Source organism: Lissotriton vulgaris, chromosome 9, assembly GCF_964263255.1.
Source record: "Lissotriton vulgaris chromosome 9, aLisVul1.2, whole genome shotgun sequence".
NCBI lineage: Eukaryota > Metazoa > Chordata > Amphibia > Caudata > Salamandridae > Lissotriton > Lissotriton vulgaris.
In genome coordinates, this window is record NC_141697.1 from 1,112,182,249 (window position 1) to 1,112,208,992 (window position 26,744).

Genomic DNA, 26,744 nt, shown 5'->3' on the forward strand with positions numbered 1-26,744 from the left:
TATTTTTGGCAGCTTTGGAGGCTGTGTAGAACTTGGCGTAGACTCGAATTGTGATATGCTGACATAGACACCATCCATGTCTTGTTTCCAAATAGATATCTGTGTTTCTGTACAAGTTGTTTGTATAGTAGTTGATGTATCTGGTAGGTGAGATACTTCGTTATTTGCTATCCCCAGCCAGGAAGTTGAAGCTTCATCGCTGATCAAAGCTTCCAATGGGACTTCCTTAGGTAGTGGGAAGAGCTGTGTAACTACTCAGGTTCCCACATGCCCTACTGTGTAAAACCAGCCACATGATGCGGTTTGATGAGATCTATTGACGCAAATCTCTTGTTTTTGCAACCAGCTAGGGTCAGTAAAAGTACAGTTCTGGTACCTTCCACATCCAGGGCGGGTACAGGTGCTTTGTAAGATGGCCCGAGTTCTTTTTATGTCCACTACTTTCTTCTGGACTAGTTCACCAATATTGGGAATCCAACCAGGAGTTGCTGGTGCTTCCTTCACTTTTCCAGTGGTGGTGTGTTGTGTTTTACTTGGGCGTTACTTTGTGCATCCCAGAAGGTGTTCAGTTCCTGTAAAACAGCCAAACATTCATTGATGTCAAAGGGTGTTTAAGCCGCCACTGTGCTGGTACTGTCAAGGTCAGGTACCCACAGCTTAACCCCAAACAGGATTTCATATGGAGTCCGACCGCCCAGGGATTTTCTAGCCAGATTGTTAAGGGCTGTCTGGACCCCCATATAGGTGAGGGACCCACCTGCAACATGAGCATAATGCCCTTACTGTTAAAGACTGCTTTAATTCTAGGTTCTTACTGTCCTCTACCAAATTTCCCTTGGGATGATAGGGGAGGAGTACTGCACGGTCACACCTAATTTTTCCTTGGTGTCTTTGTAAGGCCTAGAGGCGAACGCTGGCCCCTGGTCTGAATGTAAAGTGCCAACTGCGTATGTCCTGATCAAGACTTGCATATACTCTAGAACAGTTCGGGCATCTGAGGATTGCTGTGGCCAGACCTATAGGAATTGAGAGCAAGAATCCACTACCTCCAAGATGTATTTGTAAGCCCATCTGATTGTAAGGGTCTGCAGTGGTCCAAATAAACACAATCTAGTGGCTTGTTTGAGAACAATAGAGGTGTCTGTGGTGGACGAGCTTCAGTGGAACCCTTCATGTGCTGACAGGTGTCACATTTAACGACAAAGTCCCTAGTCTGTTTATAAAGACCTTGCTACCAATAGCATTGCTGCAATACTGAAATTTTAGCTGTGACCCCTGCATGTGCAGATGCTAGGTCCTCGTGTGCTGCTAGGATTAAACCTGACCTGCGTCTGAATTGGGTATTACTCAATCTCACACACTGGTAATCTGAGCAAATGGTATATTATGCACATTTAACTGATAGGAGTACTTTGCAGGAACGTCTTTTGGCAAATTGGTGGTGTTACATGCAGTATTGACAGCCGTCATAATGTCTCTATCTGTCCTAGTACTGGAACGAGTAAGTACAGGGACAGCAGTAGTTTGCACTGTTGATTTTGCGGCTTCATCAGCCATGGAATTCCCTGCAACGTGTATTCCTATATGTCGATTACTCAAGGTTTGAATCACATGAGTCCGTGGCAAGCACTCTTTCAGCTCAGCCACGTGTTCCACAGCGCTTTCACTGATCGAAAAATCATATGAATGTTACTGGCTTTGTGGTTTATTTTGTAGCCTTTGGAATCTCTCATTACTTCTGGTTCCTGTAATGTAGATACTCACTGTAAGACTGGACACAATAATACGAATCGCGCACTATGGCTAGGACGGTTGACCTCGAATCTGGGGAACTGGGTTCGAGTCTCAGCAATGACGCGAACATCCTGTGATTCTGGGCAAATCACTTAATCTCCACGTGCCTAACAAAAAAGAAAATGACTGTATCCTCATGTAATGCAACTGGTGCTATGTAAAGTGCTCTGATACCCGATTCGGGTCAAGTTCACACTATATAAAACTGTGTAAATTATGAGTGTGGGGAATCGGAGATCGGTATTCTCCAGTGCCAGAATTACAGCTCTGAGTTCTGCCAGCTGCACTGTGCAATCGCCTAATGACTACGTGCAGGCTTTCTCATGGTGGATTTTACCATTCTGTAGTCTGCAGCATGCACCGCTGTTCAGGGTAGAGTATTGATGCTTTGTCCCTACAGCAGGCTCTGCAGAACCGTCAGTATAGATGATGCAATCATACTGATCAAGAGGCCTGATTTAATTAGTCCGGTTATATTCATTTTCATACTGTAGGTATGTTTGTGTTTGTAGTGTAGAGTCAAATCTTTAGTCTACATCTGTTGCAGTGATAGAGGTGGCCCACTGTATCCATCTTGGATGTAATGCTTTAGCGTTGGGAACACTGGCTTTCATGACCGCCTCTAAGGCCGTCACCGCAGTCGCAACAATTATTTTTTCCCCTGTGCCAATGCTCTTTCTTTCTCTCTCTCACACCACAGCAGTCTGTACCTCTGTCAGAATCTTTTCTGTCGGTGCAAAACACATCTCAGCATTGGTGTAGAAATGTGATTTATGTGAAATTGGTGCAGTGTATCCCACATTGAATGTAACATGGGTATATATACTGATTCTCCTGCAATGATACAGACCACCAGGTTTGGCGTTTTTACATGTGTAAGTGGTTTGGAGCTAAAATGTCAGCTTGTACTGATCGTAAAGTCTGCGTGTGATCATTTGTCAAATGTGTCCTTGGAAAGTCTGGATGTATCAAGTCATAGAATGGTTTAACCCTTTCTGCGTAATCTGGAATGTTAGTACTGCCAAAATGTAGGAATCCCAATATGGTTTAAAGTTTCTTCAATGTGTTTGGTGGTTATAAAAGCTCAAACTTCTCTAAGAAGTGCGTTGCTAGACTTTTGCCTTCACTTGACAGCTCCTATCCCAGAAACAGGCCATTTAGGTGGGCAATCTTTGATTTAATTTTTTTAAAAAATTTGTAGCCAATGTGAGCAAATCCCAAACTACGCGATCCACTCTTGTCAAGTGTATAGAAAGGTCATCATCTGTTAAGTAAATGTCATCGACATAGCACGATGCCTGATCATTAAACTTTTGAAGATCTGCAACCCGAGCTGAAAACAACCCAGGGCTTTTCTTATACCTCTGGGGCAAACAACAGAACTGTTTTTGAGAGCACAGCACACTATCGAAGTACCTGCTTTCAGGTGCTATATTATGGCAAAAATATTCATTTGAGATCTCAAATGAGGTTTAGTATTTTTTACGCACTATATTGTTAGTGCAGCGCTATGAGAGTTTTGTAGAGTCCCACAGGATGTTGCGGCTTTGTGCGGCTAACTTTGCGGCAAGACATCCCTGAACCCTACCCCCCCCCCACCCAACCCAAGGAAATTGTGGTAACAGATCTAGAACCCTTTAATTTCGACTCTCAATCATACCCAAAGTAATACCCAGGAAATACTCAGCAAGGCGTTTCAATATTTATTGAGGCATTGCGATTCTTGTATAAAATATATGTACTGCAATAATCAATTGAATAAAAGAGTAGCGTAGTTAGCATTACGAGAAAAGAATAGTGAAAAAGATGAACAATTTCACCATTATGCTAAAGCCCAGTATCCGGTGCTATGTCGTGACGATCTTCATCCAGTGCCTTGTTTCCGGCCCTTATCATGGTGGCTCGTGCTCCAATCTGATAACACGTAGGAACAATGACTTCATGAATTATTGAATTCAACTGCATAGTGAGATTATCACTCAACAAAAATATTTGCCCTGACGAAGTTCTTTCAAGAACGAAATGCGTTGGCCGTTTTACGTTCATGCACTTGGATTTATATGAATAAAGAATTCTTTTTTTTCTACGAAGGAACTGATTGAGCTTCATTTTTAACTCTTGAACATTTCGGTAGTGCACCGCTCCATCGTCTTTGCAGCAGTGAATATATGCTGCCATATAAAAACTGTGTATAGTCTACTCAACTTGCCTAGGGTGGGTGATCTGCCAAATCCCTTCTTTGTTGTCTAACTTCCCATTAACTGCGGGTAAGTGTTAACTTGCTGTTCTTCTTGGTGTAGAGCTGGACATCCCTTGTGTTGTCACACAGGAATCAGTTGAGCTGGAATTCTGGGATTCAGTGACATTGCAGTGTCAGCGGAGTGCTCCTCTCCCTTAAACAAGGAAGTGGTTTTATGAGTATATAATAAAGAGCACCCATGTGGCCATGTCGAAACTCTAGTCAGGCCTCATTTGTTCATTCTAGGTTGATAGTTTTGTCGCCTACTGGACAATAACAACAATGACATTTGCTCAGTGAGCTATATCCCTTATACTGAATGTTCAAGCTGTCGTGATAGTGTGCCTACCAAGTTGAAATGATAGTAGTGCTGATTCAGAAAATGTTATCCTGCATTGTCTCATACACAAATGTATGCCAAAAGTCATTGTGTGTAAAAGAGAAGGCAGCTTAAACAATAGCCTGTAAATGGTGGTGTTCCTTGCTAGGCCTGTCCTTACCATGTGACATGGTGAACGAGCAACCTGCGCCTGTGGCTCTCTTGATTCTGGGGATGTTGAGGAGAGATTTTTTTTAAAGTCCATTCTCTATTGGTGCTGTAGGAGGGATTAATGAAGTGACAGAGGATATACGGACCAACCTTGTGTTTTGCATGGTGTTCAATGCAAAGTGCTTTAGATTGTATTATTTTATTTATTGTCAGCCAGTGAGTTGCGGTGAGATCTGGGTGAGTTGACTGGGTTTTGGGTATATCCAGCACAGTTCGAGCCGCAGCATTCTGGATGTCTTGCAGTTTGTTGATGATGGATAGTGGGCTGCCTAAATGAAGAGAGTTGCAGTAGTCCAGGCAAGATAGTATGAGACCTTGGACCACTGTTGTGTGTTTCCATGGAAAGCCAATTAAAAGTCTTCTTTAGACCTCTGAAGAGGCTGAAACATGAAGCTGCAACTTTCTTTGCTTGATAGGTCATGTTAAGCTGTTTGTCCAGTGTGTCACTCTGACTTTTCACTTCTAGTTCAGGCAGTGGGCGATCGCAGAGAAAAGGGGGCCAATAGAGATGAACCCATAGTGAAGGGTTGTTTCCGATTACCAAGACCTCTGTTTTGTCTCAGTTTCACTTACTGCAGTTGGTTGCCATCTATTTGTTGACCTGCTCTAGACTTAGGTTAAGTTTTTCATATTATGAGTCTAGGTGACAGAGACAATAATCTGGGTTTTAGTTGCGTAAGACACCATGGTAAAGCCTAGGGAACAAATGATGTCAGATAAAGAGCGGACGTATAGATTAAAAAGTGTAGGGCTCAAGGAGAAGCCCTGCGGCACTTCGCATTTTAGCTGATGCAAAGCAGAAAGAAAGGGCTCTTAGCTAATGTGGAAACTCCTGTTGTTTAGGAAAGATGAAAGGCATTTTAAAGCACTCTGTGTAATGCCTGCTTTGTCCAGTCTACACCGTAAGATGGGGTGGCATACTCTGTTGAATGCTGCGCTTAAGTCGGGGAGAATAAGCGCAGCCGATCCGCCATGATCCAGGACCTTTTTTAATGTCCTTTGTGGCCATCAAGAGCACTATTTCTGTAATGCAGCCTGGTGGGAACCAGTTTGCATGGGGTACAGTATATTGTTAGATTCCAGAAATTCAGAGATAATGCAATTTATTGACTTTTCTAAGATTCTGCTGACTCCTGGGAGTAACGAAATGGGTCTGTAGTTTTCAGTTAGATCAGGGTTTAGCAAGAGTTTCTTAAGTAACGGGCGAATGATGGCATGTTTCCACATGTCTGGGACAATGCAGTTATCCAGGGAGGAGTTGTTTATGTCCGTCAGAGCTGATAGAATGGCATACCTCCCTTTAATGAGGATATCTAAGGGAGTGGGGTCCAGCAGGGAGCCAAATTTGACTGGTCTAGCTGTAGCTAAAATTTCATTTTTGCTTGGTTGCAGAAAGGTGGAAAGCTCAACCTTGCTTTTATTTGCTATGGAATTGTCATTAGTCCTGTTATTATGGTCTGGTGGACCTTATAGAGTATCGTAGATGAGCCTAACCTTTCCAAGAAAGTAGCTAGCCAGTTGCTCACAATAGTCTCGGAGGGGGAAGGACCTGCTCCTGATAAATTGGTTTTTTAAAAGTTGTCAATGGAGTAAATTTCCTTAGAAGTATTTGAGGACTGACTGATCCTGTCATCAAGCCTGACTCTAAGGATGGCAAGTTGATATTTTTCAGGGCTTTTTTGCTGGCTTGCTTACATATGTCGTTGTAGTTGCACCTCCACTTCTTTCGCTTCTTGTGCAACTTTTTTTAGTTGTCTTAGCTCTGCTGAGAACCACTTGGCATTACCCCTAGACCTGGATATCCTGTTTGTTTTTAAGGGGATTAGCACATCTAAAGTAGTGCTGAGCCATTCATTGAAAGCTAAATAGCATGTGGAGATGTCTCCACCTATTTCTGGAGTGGAGTTGCGCAAAGCCAATTCCAAACGAAATATGTTAGGTTTGGACCATTGCCTGGTAATCCTTGATTGCAGTATCTTGGATTTATCCTCTCCTATTCTTGGAATGGGCAACGGAATCAGAGAGTGATCCGAACAACAAACTGTCATGGGGACGTTTACAGTCATGTTAGAAATGTTGGTAAAAATTAGATCTAATATGTGGCCCTTGTTATGTGTGGGGGGCGTGCCAGTTGAGAGAGCTGAATGGTTGATAGGTCCTTTAGGAAGTTTGCAGTCTGAGTACATGTTTTATAATCGAGGTGAATATTTAGATCACCCAGTAGTTAGGTGTCTTTAGGCTGTGTGAGGCAAGGGTGTCTGCTATAGCCTGAACAAACTCCAAGTTGGGCGATAGACTAGCAGTCCCGAACAATTGTAGTTGTGGGAAAGTATAATCAAGACTTTGACTTTTGCAGTCTAAGATTGTGACTGTGGTGAACTTGCAGTCAAGATTGCTTTTAAAAATAATGGTTACCTCCCCACCCCCAATCTTCTCAGCCCGATCCCTTCTTGCAATTGAGTAGCTGAGCGAAAATGCTACAGCTGTATGTGACCAGCTGTCGTCTTTCAGTAATGTTTCAGTCAGGAAAAGGGTTTCTGGGTGGGTATCCTCTAAAAAGATTAACAATTCAGATTTATGTTTTCGGGAGGGATTTGCAATTGATTAGGAATCTGTGCGAAGACGTCCCGCCTGACTATGAACAGTTTGAGCCTGATTTCTACAGATGATGGATAGCCATATATCACCTTTCCTTCAGAAGATCTAAAAGTATGTTTGGAATTTGGACACTTACTAAATATGTTTGGCAGAATCTAGGGAGTGGCAACAGGCTTCTTTGGTTATGGCGTTGTGGCATTTCAGAGCCTCCGAGGAGTGTTAGATTCTATCGGAGACAAAAAGGCCAGGATTCATGGCCCCTGTCCCCAGCCAAACATGTACTGGCACAGACAGGCTTGCCTTTGGCATGCCCGCAATTTGCAGAAATTACACTGCCAACCCAAAATGGCATCCGTTCATGTACTTCCAGGAGTCTAAACTGACACTGAACACAGCCATGGAGACAACTGTCCCCGAAGAATGCTCCCATGCACCAATAGTAATACAATTGTTAAAAATAGCCCCAGAACAGCGTTAAATAAAGTGCTTTCTTCACTCTATACTCCGTTTTTTAAAAAGTGCAAGTATCGCAGTAGCAGCTAAAAATGTGTGAAAAGCAAAAGAGTTGACAGTAAAAGTTATTACTGGGCCTAGGGAAACTCTTGGCAAAGGAGGACCAAGTCATGTGACTGGATTAACTAAATCATACATCAAGAAAAGGCAAATTATATGGCTTAAGGCTGCACATTTTGAAGCAATATTATTTCACTATTTTAGCATTTTTACACGTTGGCACTGGGTGGGCATAGGTTGCACCCCATTAAAATCAGTTTAACAACTAAATAGGGCAATCTGACTGAAAGGCGGCCTACCTCTGCATGCCAAAAGGCCTGCCAGTGCTCTGCAATACGTGGTAACTTGTGATCCATTTAAACTAAACATTTTTGCTAAATTCGGCAAATTATATAGAAGATGATGGATTATGTGGCCGCTGTGGCAAATACATAATATGCGGATAACAACTGTCCACAGAATTTCATCATTCCAGTGGCCCTGGTCTTAGCACCCTAAGCCATCTAAAAGTATGGCCCCTTTGTCAATCAATCAGGTCATAATTGTATAGCGCCGTTTATCACCAGAAAAGGTAAGCAGGTGCTGTGCTGCAGGTATCCATCAAAGAGTCAGGTCTTGAGTCCCTTCCTGAAGTGGGTCAGCAGGTGAGTTCCGGAGGTGGAGCGGTAGAGTGTTCCGTGATTTGGCGGTTAAGTGGGAGAAGAAGCATCCTCCGGAGCAGCAATGTGGTATCTGTCCGAGGGCGTGGTGTTTCGAGTGAAGGTTCCTGGGAGGTCAGTGGAAATGTAGGCGGTGGTTCATGCAGGTGGGTCCTTGATGTTGTAGTGCTTTGAGGGCATTGGTCAGAAGCTTGAATTGGCATCTCCTCCGGACAGGGAGCTAGTGGAAGTCCCTCAGGTGCCTGGTGATGTGTGCCCTCTTGGACAGGTTGAGGATTAGTCTGGTACTGCCTTCTGGATCGTCTGGAGTCTAATCATGAGTTTGGTGGTATGCCTGCATAGAGTGTGTTGCTGTAGTCCAGTTGTTTGGTGATGAGGGCCTGGGTTACTGTTTTCCTAGTTCTAATGGGTAGCCACTTGAAGACTTTCCAGAGCATGCAGACCAAAAGGAAGCAAGCTGAAGAGATTGTCCAAGATGATGCTTAGGTTGCAGGCATTGTCTTTCGGGTGGTGGTGAAAGAGAGTTCCGATGGCCACCAGGAATCATTCCAGAGGGTGGTGTGTCTGCCGAACATCAGAGCTTTGGTTTTGTCTGTGTTGAGCTTCAGGCAGTTGTCCTTCATCCAGGATGAGGCGTTCTTCATGCAGTTGTGGAAGTTGGTCTTCGTCAAGGTGGGGTCCAATGAGAGCGAGAGGACGAGCTGGGCATCATCGGCGCAGGAGATCATGTGCTTGGCTTGTGAGGTGAAGGGAAGGAAGCGGACTCTCTGGGTGCGCCCCGTGAGAAAGGAAGCCATCCATCTGAGTGCATGGTCTGTGATTCCAATCTGGCGTAGTCGACCTCAGAGTGTGTGGTGGGAGATGGCTGATTCTTTTCTGTTGAAGACAAGTTGCAACTCATTAAGTGTGCACAGTTAGCAATGCGTGAAGCCCTGGTGTGTTAAATGCCTGCCACATCACCTAATCACTGAGCACATGTTGCAGTTCCTATAAAGCAAGGCCGACCCAGCTTCCTATAGTTCCAAGTTCAGCAAATTGAGTGCTATGAAATTCACACTACCATAAGTTATTTACACCGTTTAGGAATGCCACCAGGGTGGAAAGAAGGGCTATATATAAATACATTTTTAAAAAGTTGTTTCATTTTTTCAGGGGGCAGATTTTTTAAAATAATGCATATGTTTCAGTAGACCATAAGTGGACTATCAATTAGTTCACCCCTCGTAACTCGACCCTGCATGTATTTGCCCTATCTCACTCTGCACCTGCCCTCCCAATTTGTGGGTTCCTGGAATGACTATTTATTTTACAACACTGACCAGGCCCTCATTAAAATGCTTAGTTGGTCAGGAAATAACCCCTGTGTTAGGCTGCCTGTACAAGGGCCTGTGACAGATGGAGAAGAGTGAAAAAGGGATAAGCTCTGTAATTTCTAATACAGCAGTGAGACTCCTACTGTGACCTTATCCCATTCAGCGTTTGTAATCTCAACTCAAGCACACATTTGCCAGGTTGCTTACCTGAGGACTCAAAGGAACTTTTAAGCACTTAAGTGTTGTGTCTGGCTCCTGAGTGTATGACAAATCCCCAGTCTGCAGCATTTAACAGTAGGCGGTTGTGATTCAGGTTTCCTTAAAAAGAGGTCAAATAAGAGGGATTAGCACAGTGTATTAAGTACTCGCTGCTGACTCATGCAGTGATTTACAGGTCACAAGTTCAAATATCAGCAAGTGAGTCTAAGCTTTCCATATTTCTGAGGCTGCTAATTTTTTTTAAAGCCATAAAAGTAACACCTGTTTACAGTGTTTACAAAAAGTATGAGTACATTTTAAATGTCTATTAAAAAGTTGCCGTTTTTTAGGATGCTTTTACGCTCTAAACATTTTTAAATGGGCCTTTTGCAGTGAAGGAGAGGCAAACTCGGCCATTATCGTTATCCTGCTAATGCCAAATTCAACAGGTTGGAGGAAAGATTTTAGGGATTGTGTAGCTCCACCCCCAAAGCCACACCCTCGCAGCCCCTCCCTCATCCCCCACAGCCCCATCTTTTTGGTTTATGGCGGCTGCATTCCATACCACCTTTCTCCATATCAGTATCGTACAAGATTAAACTTAAGTGTTGACGCTCACTCTTCTGCCCCGACATGTAAGCACATGTCGTGCCTCACCGGTGCTTAGGGCAGAATGTTTTCACAGTAAGCGACTTGATGTGTGACAGTGAGCCCAGTGTGCTTTAGAAACCTGCTTAGTTTTGTGCGTGTGTGTATGCTCCCAGCTTTTCTCTGCGCAGTATTGAGAGACGCTGGGTGGTCGCCCGACTGTGCACCTGATAGGGAACACAGGTGGGCAGTCACCCACCTCAAGGAATAATAACGTTAACATTTCAGCATGAACCCCAAAGTAACTAAATTTACCAGAGCTCTAACCCCTGGCAGCCATGGCACAAAACAGACAGGCTTAACTTTGATTAATGTGTAGAATATTAATGCATTACTAAAATCGCAATAAAATCAAAACGCCACACAGTAACAATCCCATACTGAATTAGAAAAATAGAGAAAATTTGAATTGCACCAAAATAACAAAAATCCTTTAAGGAGAACTGAAGATATGCATTCTAATTGTTTAAAGAAAAATAGTGCCAAAAAGCATTAAACGCAATAATAGACGATGGCTACGGTAGACCGGGAGCTGGAAATGATTTCCTACTAACTGCGATGGAGCGCTTTCCGGATACCCCAAGCGGAGCTTAAAATCCTCCAGCAGTTTAAGCCTAAAACTTCATCTGATGATGTTGCATCGAAATCAGACACCTCTGATGCAAGGCCCCCTGACACCTCGAGAGGTCTTGGAAGTCCAGAAATTCTTTAAGTCACAACTTGTTAGAGTTTCTGGAGAAGCTCCTCTGGGTCACTTCTAAGGCTCCTAAGCACCCAGGGGTAGCACTTGGGGGTAAAGACTCACTCCAGTCTACCTGATAGGCCCAGTCCAGGTGGTACTTGTCAGCTAGTCACTTCAGGTTAAAGACCTCTTACAGCTTGTTATGACCCTGTAGCCTCGCAGTAAGTCAAATGAGCATTCTTTGTCCTGGGTCCAAGTGTGAGCAGGTCCAGTCCTTCAAGGCTCCTTGCAGGTCACATGCAGCAGGTCCAGTCCTCTTCTTGTCTTCTGCAGATTCAGAAAGTGTTGACATTTATGGGTGGCACTAGCTAGTAGGTGGAGGTGAACCCTGCATATTTAACATCTGGACCCTTGGTGTATTTATTACATCATATACTAGGGACATATGGGTAAATGTAATGTGTCAGTCATGGGTAAGGTGATTTAACCATTTTTAAAGGTGGAGTACAGTTTGTACACACACACAATTTTAACAATGCCCTTTTTTGTGACAATCATTTGTGATGAAAAACACGTGCAACCGTTTTGACAAAGAGCTGTTTTCAATGCAATAACTTAAGAGGAACATTAAGGGCATGCTAACACATGCCCTTAATGTTCCACACAAGTCTGGGTGGCGGAGGAGAGGCTTGTACATCTATTTCCCTGGGAAATACAAATCAATTCACAGGAACTCTTAAGATATAGCAAGCAACAAAACGTAGTCCTGTTTTTTTTTTTTAAATCCTTACCTCTGTCTCATAGAAACCTAGCTCTAAATTCTCTGTCTTTCTAGTGTATATGCGAGCAAAGACCCAGGAGGACTCAATTTCTATTTAAAAAAAAAAAAATTGCAGACCTTGCCTCAAAGCGACATAGAGTGGAATCACAACAGTAATGGTTAATGAAGTCAAAGCCAAATAAATCTTTATTCGGCCAACTTGGAACATAAAAGCACATGAAACGCACAATAAATACTAAAAACGAAACAGTGCATGATGGTTAAAAACATTCCAATATTTAATACACAATTTTCTTTAAGGATATCTGAACCATCGAAATCCTTTAGGTAAAAGAGCTAAGGCAGGCAATAAAAATACTATTACTCAAAAAGTGCAAAGTCTAAGCTTTAGACGGACCTATGAAGTGCAAATTGTACTGTACATATGTATGTATAGAGCAGCTAATATAGTGCAATAAAATCTCCTAAAGCATCCCATTGGTAAAAACATATACATTTCATCATAGGACAGACACAAAAGGAGTCTGCTTATTCCTTAGACTGTTTTTTTTCTTTGTCTTAATGCACCTGTTAGGAAACTAGCAACTCCAAAACATATCGGGGCGAAGACTGCATTTGCAAATAGATCAGGGCTGGCTTCACTTGTGCAAAATTACAGTTCTTTAAAGGTCGAAGGATATATTTTTTTCGTAATGGTTATTGAGGTACAGTATTGCAAATGTCTGGGGAATATTTCACTTGGTGGTGATGGTGCAACCCAAAGTATAGATCTAAAGCACCTTATTTTGCTATTGCCAGGACCCAAGTGTTCTTAAAACCCAAGTTCACCTCTCACACCAAGCCATGGCAACACATTTTGCCTAATTAATTCTAAGTATTTCATAAGAGTCCCTTTTTTTACTTTTGGCAAATATGTGGCATATACTTAGTCATCTTTCAAATCAATCTTTGTATTGTCTGATGTTTCCATGATATTTGTTTGGGTAAATGGAATGTTAAGCATACCATGCAGCTAAATGTCACTCATTAATTGGTCCTTGACTTTGCAAAATGTTTTTCAATCTAATTTATGGCGCTTGCATATCCTTTTTTTGATCCTCAATTAATGTGCACGTTGTGTGTACATGCCAGGAGTGCTGTACCAATCACACTAGTGTGGTCTTTTGTACTGCTATCAAAATGGATAGTTATAAACATCCTGCAAGAACATGTTTGTGTATTATATTTCACATGTAGGATATCAGTGTGAAAATTGATGTTTAGTGGGCTGAGGATTGAAGTCCTTAGTTAGGACCCAAAACGTGTTGTCTTATTGGGAATAGACCCAGAGAATACATAAAGAAACAACTGATCCATAGTAAGTGAAAGTTGAAATGACAAGAAGTCCCTTGTAAAGCATGGCACATTTGAAAATCTCACTCACCCATGAGTAGTTAGGGTCTCACTTCTTTTGTCAAAACATCAGTTCTTGACTAGCCTGTATGAAAAAATAAATGGCACTATTACATTGATACATAAATCCAGTTCAAGTGGAAAATTGTGGTCTCAGAGCAATACAGTTCCTGCTTCAGTTTCACTCCTCTCAATCTTCCAAAACGAGAGAATTGGCAGTTTTACTAAATTCAGGGTATGTTTGAAATTAGCTGTCTGAAAATGTGGCAAATTACGCCTTTGGGTTGGAGATAAGGTCTTGCTTCGCTAGCAAATCAATTACTGTAGTCTTGTGCGGCACACAAATGAAGGCGATTACACATGTTTAGTGAACCATTTTCAAATTGTTGATACTCCAATGGGAAAGATTTGATTTGACGGACTGGTATGCAGTTTTCGATTTAAAATTAACAGATGCCATCTATTATATTGTCACTTCTAAGAAGCCTCCTTCCTTAAAAGAGTTCATCACCATGCAATCCCTAACTGAAATAGAGCAGGTATTTTATGTATTTCTTGCATGCTAAGTTACATTTGGCTGAATAGTCTTCTTAGTACTAATTTCTTAAAAGACAAATGTAACGAGATCATACGGGCGCAAGATCTTGTCGAATCACTCTTCAGCGATGATGTCCTGTCAAAGTGTCCCTAGACCATGCTCAGTTGAGGTAGAGACTTTGAGTGATCCTTCCCTTGGCGGCTGTGTTGTTCTAGTTATCCAGCACCACAATTTTTAGAGCACAGCTGATGTTGTGGTCTTCATAACAATCTGGTGTGCTACCAGTGGAGTAGCGAAAAGGCACTGGATAGGATTAACAACAGCTGGAGAGAAGGTGGCACAACTTGAAGATTAATCTTGAGGCAAGGTTGCAAGAGCTGAAAACAAAACACCAGCTTACTGGAACTCACAAAATCTGAAGACTAAATTTGAATTTCAAAGGTGAGCTGGAATAGTTACACATGATTCCACCTGCTAGATTTTGTGGACTAAATTATAGTATGAAAATGTAGCTCATTGGACAACATATATGACATTTATTGTAAAGGCGAAAGAGTAGATTTACTGTTGTCAATAAGCAAGGCAAAAGTTAGCTAGCAGCAGTCTTTCTTTGATAACTTTCCCGAGCTCGTTGACAACTTGATCAAGGCGTTGAAGACTCCCATAACAGAGCAGGAAGTAAAGCTTTCATTCAGAAATTCAGAAGCTCTCCCAGTAGTAAACTGAGACTCAATATAAAATAAGACCTTACCCATGAAAATATCTCCTGAATTTATAGCATAAACTTTACATTAACTGTAGAAATGTACCTATAAGGAATGTCCAGAAATGTTTATGTAGAAATCTTGTTCCAGATGGTCTAAAAGACCCTGACTTTGGAAAATTTCTCACTAGCCACTCATTAGAATACGGACTTGATCTGAACAATGTAATATACCAACAGCCACTGAATTGGGAAGGAAGAGGAAAAACCTCAATAGCCCTCAAACTATCTTGTGACTTCCTTGGGCACATAGTCAATTTTGGTGTAAGTGCCCACCACCTCCATGATTCACACCATTATATTCCTATAAGACAATCAGAAAAGTCAACACATTTGAATGCTTCTCTCCAATGACACGAATCATCTCCAGGTGGGATTGTTCACTGTTATTTTTTTGTAAAGGCTCCCAATTCCGATAATTGGGGCAACTTACATTTAGGCTTTTACATATGTGGGTCTCCTGCTGGACTTGCCTCCTGTAAGAAGTAATTGCACTGGTCTGAAATAGTCTGCTTAATTACAGTTGGACCTCTTAAAAGCAAACATTTAGCCACATCACCAATGAAAACACATGATGGTAGAGTACAACTAATGGTTGTCAGTTTCACCACTGAGTGTTTTTTATGTGGTTGCCCTTTGGCCCGTCTGTGTAGTTAAAAGAATGCCATCCACTGTAAAGGCCATGATGGCAAAAGTTTGCAAAACCTCTTGCACATATTGGAATTTATATACCGCAAACCTAGCTGCAGAGCAATAGGGTGAACACATTATTCGAGTGACTGAGGGCTTACAAGATAACTCAAGATTATGCGCATCAAGTAGAGTTTTGCACTTTTTTTTAAATTTGCAATTGCATTTTTTTATGTTTGCATTATATTTCACATAGTTATTGACATTGATTTTTGGTGCAGAAACATTGAGTGGTTTGCCAAGAATCTCATGATTATTATTCAACAGTAGAGCTGGAACAAGAACACCGGTCTCCTGGTTTACAAGTTATCCACAAGACCGCATCTCTTCCTATATTTCCCCACTTGTGATTTCCATTCTTGGAAAATTGGGAAGATGTTGCAGAATATACGATTTGTTTGAAAGGGTGGATCTTTGATTGGTGCTTTTGAACAATAAAGTAGTTTTCCATTGTCTAACCTGGTTTATCAAGTGAAACAAAACATAGTATTTTGAATTTGCTCATCTGTGTGCTGCATGCATTCTTTTTGTTTTTATATTGGTGTTGTAGTCCTTTTGGAGAATTCCAACCAAAGATATTTTTTAAAAAGATGGACGGGAGAATGCATCTGGTCTAAAACCCTATAAATATTAATTGAATTTGGAGAGTTTACATTCTGCCCATACCCGCCTTTTGCTTCCTTATTGTGTCAAAACATAGAACACTATTTGTGTATTCTTTCTTTACACAATAGTTCTGCTAATTCAGGCGTAAATGTTACTATAAGTCTTCTAAAAAGATTTTTTGTATTGTTCATAAATAGCACTTTATCTATTGCTAGAGACTTTTCTCAACTCTTCCACAACTAATCCCTTTCAAGGGTATTCGTTCCCTCTCCTATTACTGAGGCGTAGTGTCTACCCCCACAATTCAATGGTGGTAACAGGCTCACACTGTTCCCCCCTCCATAGTGCTTTGTATCTTTTTCTCAGTTCACTTGGGAAAGGAAAACTCAGAGTCCAGTCGTCCCTCCCTCCCCCCCAACACCCGCAGTACAGAATGGGTATTCCAGTTCAGGATCTTCCATTGCTTTACAGTGCAAAGTATTATCCCAGTGCGGTGTCCTCCCCTTTTTTTGTGGGATGTTCCTTCGTGAAAGATTTCCCCCATCCATCCTAAGTGTATGAGGTCAAGTCCGCTTTCCACAGTATCTCACCCTCTTTCCCCAGGCCTTCAGTCATGCTGTGTAAAATCTTGCCTGATACCATCTACAAGCAGTGACTCTGCATCAAAGGACAGTTGGCCTTAATTACTGTGGTTGCGGTCAGAGAAGGCAGAAGTGTTCCTTATGCATTGAATCTACTGATTACTCAATTTCCTTGGCCTTGAGTGGATGTTCAAAGAGGTTTGATGTGGCTCAAAAGACTGGGATGAAACACTGATGGCTTAGAGAACATACAAGAGACCAGGCTTCCTGTCCGTTACATGTCCCTATTCTCACTGACCCTACATGCGCAAGAGGACGGGGTTCATATGGAACAATATGCAGGGGAGGGAGACAATTTCATTTCTGGACCAGTTATGCTGAGAGATGATCTCAGTACATCCAATTTGGTGTACTTTTTTCTTTTAACTGTAACTTACATTTAAATTGAGATGCAAATGAAATGCACCGTTGTATTAATAAGTTGGTATATAAATTAATTTTACATTTCAACTGCCAGCGAGCTTAATTTAATGCAAACATTTGATTTTTGACAGGTTGTCTTGGAGACACACAGTTTTGTTTCCGATTTCGACAGTCATCTGGCAGGAAGGCATCATTGCACTGTCTTTTGGACGAGTTTGAAACCGATTCTCCGTTGTACTTAAAGGTAGTGCATGTTTACTTAAGCATTTGTGCTCAAGATTCATTCTCCTTGCAGGCTTGTGCTGATGAGCCCCAATGACCAAGAGCATTGCTTTCCACATTTCTATTGACACAGTGCCGTTTGCTGAGTTTTATCCTTTTCAATTAACTGTTGATAAGTTCTGTCTTTACCACTAAGATTAAATGTTAAATAGACCGAAGTATGTTTACTATGAATAAGGAAATCTTTGTTGGAGAAAAGATAGTCAAATAGATTGACTTGGGATTGCGATTTGGCAATGAATGTGTGCGCTGCTGCACTTGCTGCCACGTTGCATTAGCCCATATAAAGCGTTTTCTAAACAAAATCAATTTTTATTGAATTTTCTATAAATGTATTTCTATAAAAATTAACAGACCTTGAATCTGCTGCGAATGCTCATTCAAAAGTGAACCAGGCCTCCTGCCCCAGAATTCGCTGGTCCAAACATTTGCTTCACCTTAAAATTAAAATCTGGAAGATTCGGAGAATATGTCAACACAAAGGGATTGATTGGTTGCTTCTATATTAATTTACATTTCCAGGAAATGTTTGCCTCTATGGGGAAGCAAGATTCTCATTATGTTCTATCTAAAATGTATAGCTTCCCTATTCGCTGTCACAAATTGCAATAGATGCGCAGAGCATCTGTATGTGTAATATACTCCACTGCGAAGGGGAGTCACTTTATTTATCCTCTTTCTATTGAGGGATCACATTGCTGTTCCAAAGTGTAGCAATAATGAGGTTTCCTGTGCTTATATTTATTTTGTTCTTTCTGGTCCCTCAGTCCTCCAATACCGATTTGCCACACTAGGATAAGTAAGCACATGTCTGGATAGGGAGAGACAAAATATATATATATATATATCTCCTTTTCCACACCGCCATACAAAACTTTTCCACTCCCACTCTCTAAAATATAATTTCATTACAGTCTTCTTTATTTGTAGTGAACCAACTTGGCTGCAAGATAAGAAAGGCACTCTCAGCGCAAGATTGTGATCCACCCTTAAAAATGTAAACTCATAACGTGCCAATAGGTATCTTCAACTGATCTCTTTTTGCACTAAGTCAAAATTCACCATCTCTACCCAGTGGTGTAACAGTCACCTACAGTCATTGCTGCACAGGGATACCTCCACCCTTCAGTGAACACCCCCCATTTAGTCTAATGCCCTGGATATCTGTGAAATACGGGTGCTGAAGCCCAAAAGGACTCTCCTCGATAGCTCCGACCTTAAGACACACCCACTTACGCACTGGAATGTTAGACTAGGATGGCTGATGTTGGGGACAGGTTAGGGGTTGGGGGGGTAAAATGCAGATACGTAAAGAGATTTCGACCATTGTCCCTCATGGACGCTCACCATGATGTCTTGCTACTAATTGGGACGCTGTGCCGCCCGGCCTCCGGGATGCGGGCTGAATGGCTGTGTATGATCTGCGTTCTTACGAATGATGCGGGGGGACACCATGAGTGTACTGGTTGAGCAATTGTATGCAATGGTTTCTAATTCTGCAATAAAAACAAATTTAAAAAAAAAAAGACACACCCACTTACAAATATCACCATGGGCAATCCTCCAGGCTCTTGGGAGGTCGGATGGGCCTTTTTCACCATGTTGAGAATTAGAGCCACCTATAAAGTAAGGTCATCAGATATCCTGGACATTTAGGATTATGTTGAGTCAATGATGAGTGGTTTAATTTAGTTTTAAAGGCTTTATTTATCTATAGGGTTAGAATTTCAAGTATCTTTATCCAAATTAGAAAAATATAGAAATATAAGGTTAGAAATTAGCAATCAAGACGTGTTCCATAAAGAAACCCAATATGCTAACTAAAGGACCTATTCTAGATGATAACCCATAAAGAGTTATGTTGGAAGAGAGCGAGGAATAGAAATGCGAACTCCTCTTAAAGAGTTTTTCAGGAAACTCAGCCGAGTTCCCTTAATCTGCATTAGCAACCTTAAGAGTAACGATCTGTGCAGTAGCGTTCATCATGAAATTAATAAGTCACCTCAAGAATCTAAAGGAATCAAGTCTCCATGAGGAAGAGTCTCTGGCAGAAGGATAAAATCCAGCAGCAAGACTACCGGACGGGCACAGGGCTAGTAGAGGTATGGTTATTAATTAGGAACACTCGTTAATATAATCTTTCAACACATGTATCAGTTCATAGTGACTCCTTTCCTCGATGTACAATCAGAACGGTTCGTAAGGGGGTGTTGTCAATCATGCGATGAATCTTCTTCCGAATTCCACAGTCTGCACTTTTGTCATCTGAATGAATGCAGTCCTTTGGTACAATTGTTACAAAAAGAAAAGCTTCCGTGAGAACCTTCTTACCTAAGCTAGAGATGCATTGTGAGTTTCAGCACAGAAACAAAGGCTTGTCGGCAAATGTGAAAACATATATAGAGTTAAAGTTAACGCAACATTAACTAAATGAACATGATACTAAACTCAGCACATTTCGAAGATGACATCAGTGTTAGGCTTTTGCACAGAACACTTTACTATGAGCAAATGATGAAAAGAAGCTTCAGGCCTTGTCGCTGCACAGGCTAAAGTATAGTTGTTTGGTGCAAATTTTAAAATACATGCAATTTCAGGGAAGTGTTTCTTATAGCAACTTTCACGTTTACGTTTGTCACTTCTACAATATGCTTCGGTTTTATTATTCTGCTAAAAAATATTAACCCATTTTGTAAGGCATTTCTAAATATGTGTTTTACATATGTTAAAATACGATCTGAATTGCACTTCTAGGGCCAGATGTAGGTAATCCAGATTTACCGATTCTAAAATACCGAATTTTACCGATTCGGTATTTTAGAATCGGTAAATGGGATGTAGGTATTCATTCGGTATTTTTTACCGAATCGGTATTTACCGATTACGTATTTCCCATTCATCCCTATGGGCCTCCAGGCCCATAGGAATGAATGGGAATTACCTAATCGGTAAATACTGATTTGGTAAAATGGGGAACACATTCAAGGGTGGCAGGGTGTCACTTTGACACTCTGTTGCACCCCTAAATAGTGCATGGGTGCACATGTGGCACACATAGATGCCCTAAGGGCATGTATGTCTGCCACATCGCACTGTTATAATTTACAAAAAATTGCTTTTTGTAGAGTTTTCGATATTTACCACCAACTTGTAGTTGGTGGTAAATAACGAATCCTGAAATGGGAAAAGCACTCATTTGAGTGCTCCCTACATTAAGGAGCCGGTAATTTACCGAATCGGTATTTTAAGGAATCAGTAATTTACTGATTCCTTAAAATACCGATTCGGTAAATTACCAAATCTGTAAAATGGCCACCTACATCTCAAAAGCCTAATACCGGTCGCCCAATACCGGCCGTTACGGACCGGTATTGGGCGACCTACATCTGGCCCCTAATGTGCTAAAATAAGTTAATTTCTTAATATGCAGTCATTTCTCTCACAGGAGTTTCTGGTAGGGCCTTCATCACAGTTTACAGGGGCACACCCTTTCCGCCAGTATTGGATCTTTCATAGATTCACATGCTTGAATAATTGCCCATCGTCAAAGTGGAAGTCCCACAGTACAATAGAAAAAAAAGTACAATTTACACTTGGCCCAGAAGGGCTAAAAACATTCACTTCAGTAGCCTAGCCACACCATTAAGTAAGAACAAAAACTGCTGCCAATCGGGCGCCTGCACCCTCAGAGCACTTCCCACAGAGGCTTGACTCCCTCAAGTTTCTACAGCACATTATGTGAAGGGACGCTTTTCTGAGCCCTTCTCACTAATCCATGATTTTCAGATGAAGAGATATAATATATTTCTATATTTTTATAGACCAGCACCATCTGCTATTCAGACCTGGCTAACCAGAATGTCAAATTCAAGCAAAAAATTACTTTTCAGACCTTGTGGTACCTGTGTTAAGAAAAGGCTTCACTTGAAAGGATCCTCATAAAGGCTGCATTTACTGCCTCAACCCCTCTCATAAGGTAAAGGACTTTACATGTTACCGTACTTTCTCTTCAAAGACAGAGAGGGGAGGCTTTTGTTATAGCTTCAAAAACTCAACGCCAATGACACTCATTCTAAGGAGGAGATTTAAGATTCCTCGTAGAAAAGGAGGCTTCAGAAATTAGAAAGGACTGAAGCCCAAATGCCTTATGAACCATCTAAGAAAACTCTGAAAAAGACTCCTCTTGGGTCATCTAAAGAGCACATTCCATCAACTGAATGCATGCATACGCATACTAAAAAATAATTCTCCTCAAAATATCAAAATCTGAGCCCGCACACCTTCTCCAAAGCTGCCATTGCGTTTCAAGAAGCCCGCCTCAATGCAGTCGATGTAGAACTCCACCTTGGCGAAAACATCGCGACTAAAACATATATTTGACAGCACCATCAATGACTGTAACAACAACAGCATTGTCAACGGCGACAATCCCAAAGTAGCTAACCACAACATAAACGACTTCCACATCTACGTAGACATTGTCGATGAGAATGCTGTCAACGAATCAGTCGATAACAGTAACACTGTCTGTTGGACATGGCCTTCTTAGGGGGATTTCCCTAAAGCTTTTTGCTTTTTGTCTTCCTGGTTTTTGCTAAACTCTCTTTCTCTGATCTTAGGACTCTGGGCACTCTCCCACTGTACTGCAGTGGGAAAGTGCATGCGCCCTTCTGGCACATGTCAGGATAGGATGCTTACTTGATAGGTTTAGGTGTCGTACTTGTGAGTGCCCTGTAAAAGTGTGCACCACATACCCAGGGCGAGTGTGACACTGGCTAGTAGGGGGATTCTGCACTGATTGTGACACCCACCTGAATAGCCTAACAAAAATGTCTTATACTCAGGTTGGCTGATCTCACTCCATAGCCTACTCTGAGGGGTGTTCACTACTACCAAACCAGGGTTTGTGAGTGGCCAGGTAGGTACATCTGTGCGTGCACTGCCCTGGTAGGGATGGACCCCCATGTGGGTTTTCCCTACCTAGGGGGGTCCTCTCTCTATGCTATTTGCAGGCCGGCTGAAGAGATTGGAAGAAGAGGTTTTCACAAATGGCCTCTGGAGGCAGATCATGTCCCTTGTACTCAGGTTGGCTGATCTCACTCCATAGCCTACTCTGAGGGGTGTTCACTACTTCCAAACCAGGGTTTGTGAGTGGCCAGGTAGGTACATCTGTGCGTGCACTGCCCTGATAGGGATGGACCCCCATGTGGGTTTTCCCTACCTAGGGGGGTCCTCTCTCTATGCTATTTGCAGGCCGGCTGAAGAGATTGGAAGAAGAGGTTTTCACAAATGGCCTCTGGAGGCAGATCATGTCCCTACGAAAGATAAAGATCTACATTCCACGGCCTCATACCAGACAGGACTGAAATTTAGGGAAGACCTCTGTAGTTCACAGGGAGTTCCTTTGAATGACCCCTAACTTCAAGGGCACAGTTCAGTATAACTACTGGTGCCATACTTCAGCATGTGGTGAGATACGATTGTGGAACGTGTGACTGGAGAACCTAGGACTACGTGGTGCACATTGCCAGAGAACTCTGTTGTGCACAAGGAGGAGTATTGCCATTGAATGTGACCACATGCCCTTTGTGAATAGTGACTGGCCTGGGCTGAATACCTGCTGCTGTGTGGCACCCTGAAGTGTGCTCTCCAAGGGCTTGCTGAACTTGTCCCCTGTTCTTTCAGAGGTCTCAAGGGCACTAAAAACGCACACTGGGTTTTTAGTGCCCTTGACACTGAAGCACGATGCCCTCTCAAGTGCCCTCATTCTCTGTTTGTACTGTGGTGTGGGTATGCAACTAAGAATTGTGCCTGAAGACCGAATTGCCTTGTACGGAGCCCTGGAAACTGGCCCACATCTAAGGCGTGTGACCCCCTCATCGTTTGGACCTTGGCACGCATAAGCGTCTTGTTGGTGGTGAGCAGATTCCCCGGTTGTGGGACCCAGTATGTCCCACTTAGTCGATTGTGCTGCATCTCTCTCGTGCAACACACAACTGCATGCTCACTGCATGCATGGTCCAGTTCACAAATTACGACCCTCTGAGTTGGGGGCGTACTCGTGAGGCATTGCTGAACTGCACCTAGGTCTGTGACCAGAGCTGTCTGGTACAAATAATATTGACATGCCCCGAACGTTGTGCCTTGTTTCCAGGGAGGTACGAAATTTGCCACTCTTCGTTGTGTGTCTGACTGGAGCTGTCTGGTGTGGCCAAAATCACAGTGCACTGAACGTCGTGTCCAGATTGCCTGGGTGTGACTCTGGTCAACTTTTACTTGATGGGGGTCCTCCTTGTGTGCGGCCCCTGCTGTATTCTCCAGTTATCTACTGTTCCCTTACTTGGCCCACAGCGAGGCGAACCATCTACCCTTTTGGACGACATCATGTTGCCAGGGAGTAGTGCCTAGCAGCTATCTCCAAATCTAGGAGATGATTTGGTTTCTCTAATGTCAAATAGAATTATCAAGGATTTTGAGGGGCTTTTCCAAGCCTTTCTGTAGAAATAAAAGAAGTCTTGTAGACAGCTCTTGTAGTTGTAGCTTATTATTCAAGTTACATCTTAGAGGTTCCAATGTAAGTCTCAATATAAGTTCCTAATATAAGCCCCACCAGGAGCGGCCTCCTGACTGCTCGGCCCATCTTCTCCAACTGCCCCACTTCAAGTACAAACCTCTATAACATTCTAAATGACATCACATAGCTAGAGCATCAGGGCCAGGGAGATGCATTACATAAGAAGCAGATTATTACACATCTTCCCCTTTATAATATTTAACAAAACGAAATATTATAACATAGGAAGAGAAGATAAACATTCTAGAAGTACACATAAATGAACACCATAATAACATAAACCAAACTCTTCTTATGTAATAATAATGTAAAAGTAATGCAATAATGAGAAATGTAAGTAATAAAATATCCTTCCCTATGTAATAATAATAAATACAATGCAATAGTAATAATGTAAGTAATAAACAGTAAAACAGCCTTCTCTATGTAATAATAATGACAATAATGGCATAGTAAATATAATAATAGTACTGTAAGTAATAAAGTAGTAATAATGTAATAAAGTAGTAATATAGAAGTCGTAAACTTAAACAAGTGGCAGAACCAGGAAATACCATACACTCTCTACTGCACACACTATAATATACTGTCCACTTACCAAGAACACCCTCTACTGCATACTATTGCAGGACCAGGGAAATTTACATATCCTCTAATACACATATTATAATGTTCCATCTGCATACTATTGCAAGACCACATATGCATTAAAGCACAGTAGCCTCCTAATAAGAAAACACAAACCTCCTAGTAAAGGGGAAAACCACCTCCCTTTAAACCACCACACACAATAACCCAAGAGGGAATCCACCTCCCTATAAACTACACACTTGCAGTAGCCTCCCAAATATTATAAAGGGGTAATCCACCTCCCTATAAACCACACTCTCAGTAGCCTCCCAAATCATTGTAAAGGGGAAAAACACCTCCCTATAAGCCGCCACACTTGCAATAACTTCACCAAATAATGATAAAGGGGGTATCCACCTCCCTATTGCCAGACACTCACAGTAACCTCCCAAATAATCTGCCACATATACTACTTTACAGAGTTTATCCTATATACTACAGTCTTTTTGAGTTTTTTCTTTGTTTGTTTCGTGCAAAATAGTAATATTTTAACTCATTGTTATTAGACAATACCATCGTACACCTCGGTGAACACATGTCCCTATTGAGCAGTTCTAATAAAATTAAGACACTCTTCAGACATGCTAACATTAAAAGCCTCAATTAAAACGAATCCTGGTTTGAAATGGAATAGCAAGTGAAACGTACAAACTGCTGATAATGTGCTGGAAGTAACGAAAAATGTACCTTTACTTTTCTACTATCATTAAATCGTCAAAATATAATATTCTGCCAATGAAGATGTGAACTCTCAGTTCTGAGTTCTTCTGCGCCGCACTGATCCACAGCACATATACCACCATCAAACTCCGATCCTCAACGTGACACTTCCCTCCATTCATAACGTGGTTTGCAATATCGAAGACAAACACGCAGCTCGCCTCCAATCTCAAGATGGCGGCACGTAACTCACGGTGAGCCGGATGGCTCACAGCACGTCGGTGTAACTGGGCGTCACTGAAGGTTTGAGGGTGCAACGTCACAGAATATAGCGCAAGTACTTGCAAGTAAGCTGGCTCACGCTGTGAACAATGTTTGAAAATGTAGTGCGTGCTTCCAACGACTCATGCTGAAGTTTTGAACCTAACTGCCAATTTTTGATTTAAAATGGTGTATTGTAATTACCAAGCACTTCAAAATGGGGCTCAACAATTACACCATGACCGCTACAATTCAGCCAAAACTTCCCCAAATATTAAGAGAGTCAGCACTGCATACCGGCACGGCTCGATATCTGCCCCCGATTATCTTCCGTGGGCAGCCAATTTTCACCAGGGCTCACACTTCTAGGGCAAGTAGTGCACACCAGGGCCTCGTGTATTAGGAGAGTCCGCACTGCATACCAGGGCTCGATACCTGCCCCCAATTATCTTCTACCGTGCACAGCCACTGTGCTAGTAGCAGTGGCAATTTCAAGTTGATTCAGTGCTTTCTCCTTAATCACCGGGACTCTATGTGTGCCCCCGATCACCACTACAAACACAGCACTCCATACATATTTAGTGCTAGTGGTAGTTTCAGGTTGATTCAGCTTTCCAGGCTCCCGACTATTACTACAACGCAGCACTCCATACATATTCAGTGCTAGTGGCAGTTTCAGGTTGATTCAGCATACACAGGCTCCAGGTTGCCTCCCACTGCGCACACTAGTTAGTCACCTCCTAAACACCGGGGCTCGATGTGTGCCCCCGACCATTACACTTCTCAATGAAGCACTTCATGCAGATGACACCAGGCTCTCCTTACAGATGGATCTGGCACTCTTGTATTTAGGGCGATCGTTCTAGGGGTCACTGGTGGGGCGTAGTGCCAGATAGCTGTAAACAGATGCTTTTAATTTATGTAAAACGTTTTTTAGCTTGAATGTCCTTTGATTAGACAGCTCTTGTAGTTGTAGTTTATTATTCAAGTTACATCTTAGAGGTTCCAATGTAAGTCTCAATATAAGTTCCTAATATAAGCCCCACCAGGAGCGGCCTCCTGGCTGCTCAGCCCATCTTCTCCAACTGCCCCACTTCAAGTACAAACCTCCATAACATTCTAAATGACATCACATAGCTAAAGCATCAGGGCCAGGGAGATGCATTACATAAGAAGCAGATTACTACACTTTACTTCAGTAAAGCATCCTCCTCCATCTTGACAACTTAATTTGGTCTTTTCGTAGTTACTGAAGGATCCATTCGAGCCTATTCACAAAGCTGATCTGAAATTTCTTTCTTGGAACGTGACACTATTATTAGCCTTGACACCTGCAAGGAGAGTAAGTGAAATTCAGGATTTCGCAGTT

At 42.1% G+C, this 26,744-nt stretch overlaps 1 protein-coding gene across 1 annotated transcript in view; it reads left to right on the forward strand.

Annotated features, from left to right (window-relative positions):
• DENND6A (DENN domain containing 6A) overlaps positions 1-26,744 on the forward strand; it is a 338,779-nt gene that overhangs the window by 54,943 nt on the left and 257,092 nt on the right. Inside the window, exon 4 of the mRNA XM_086939111.1 lies at positions 17,100-17,212. Within this exon, the coding sequence (XP_086795237.1) occupies positions 17,100-17,212 (113 nt within the window). The remainder of the gene's footprint in view (positions 1-17,099; positions 17,213-26,744) is intronic.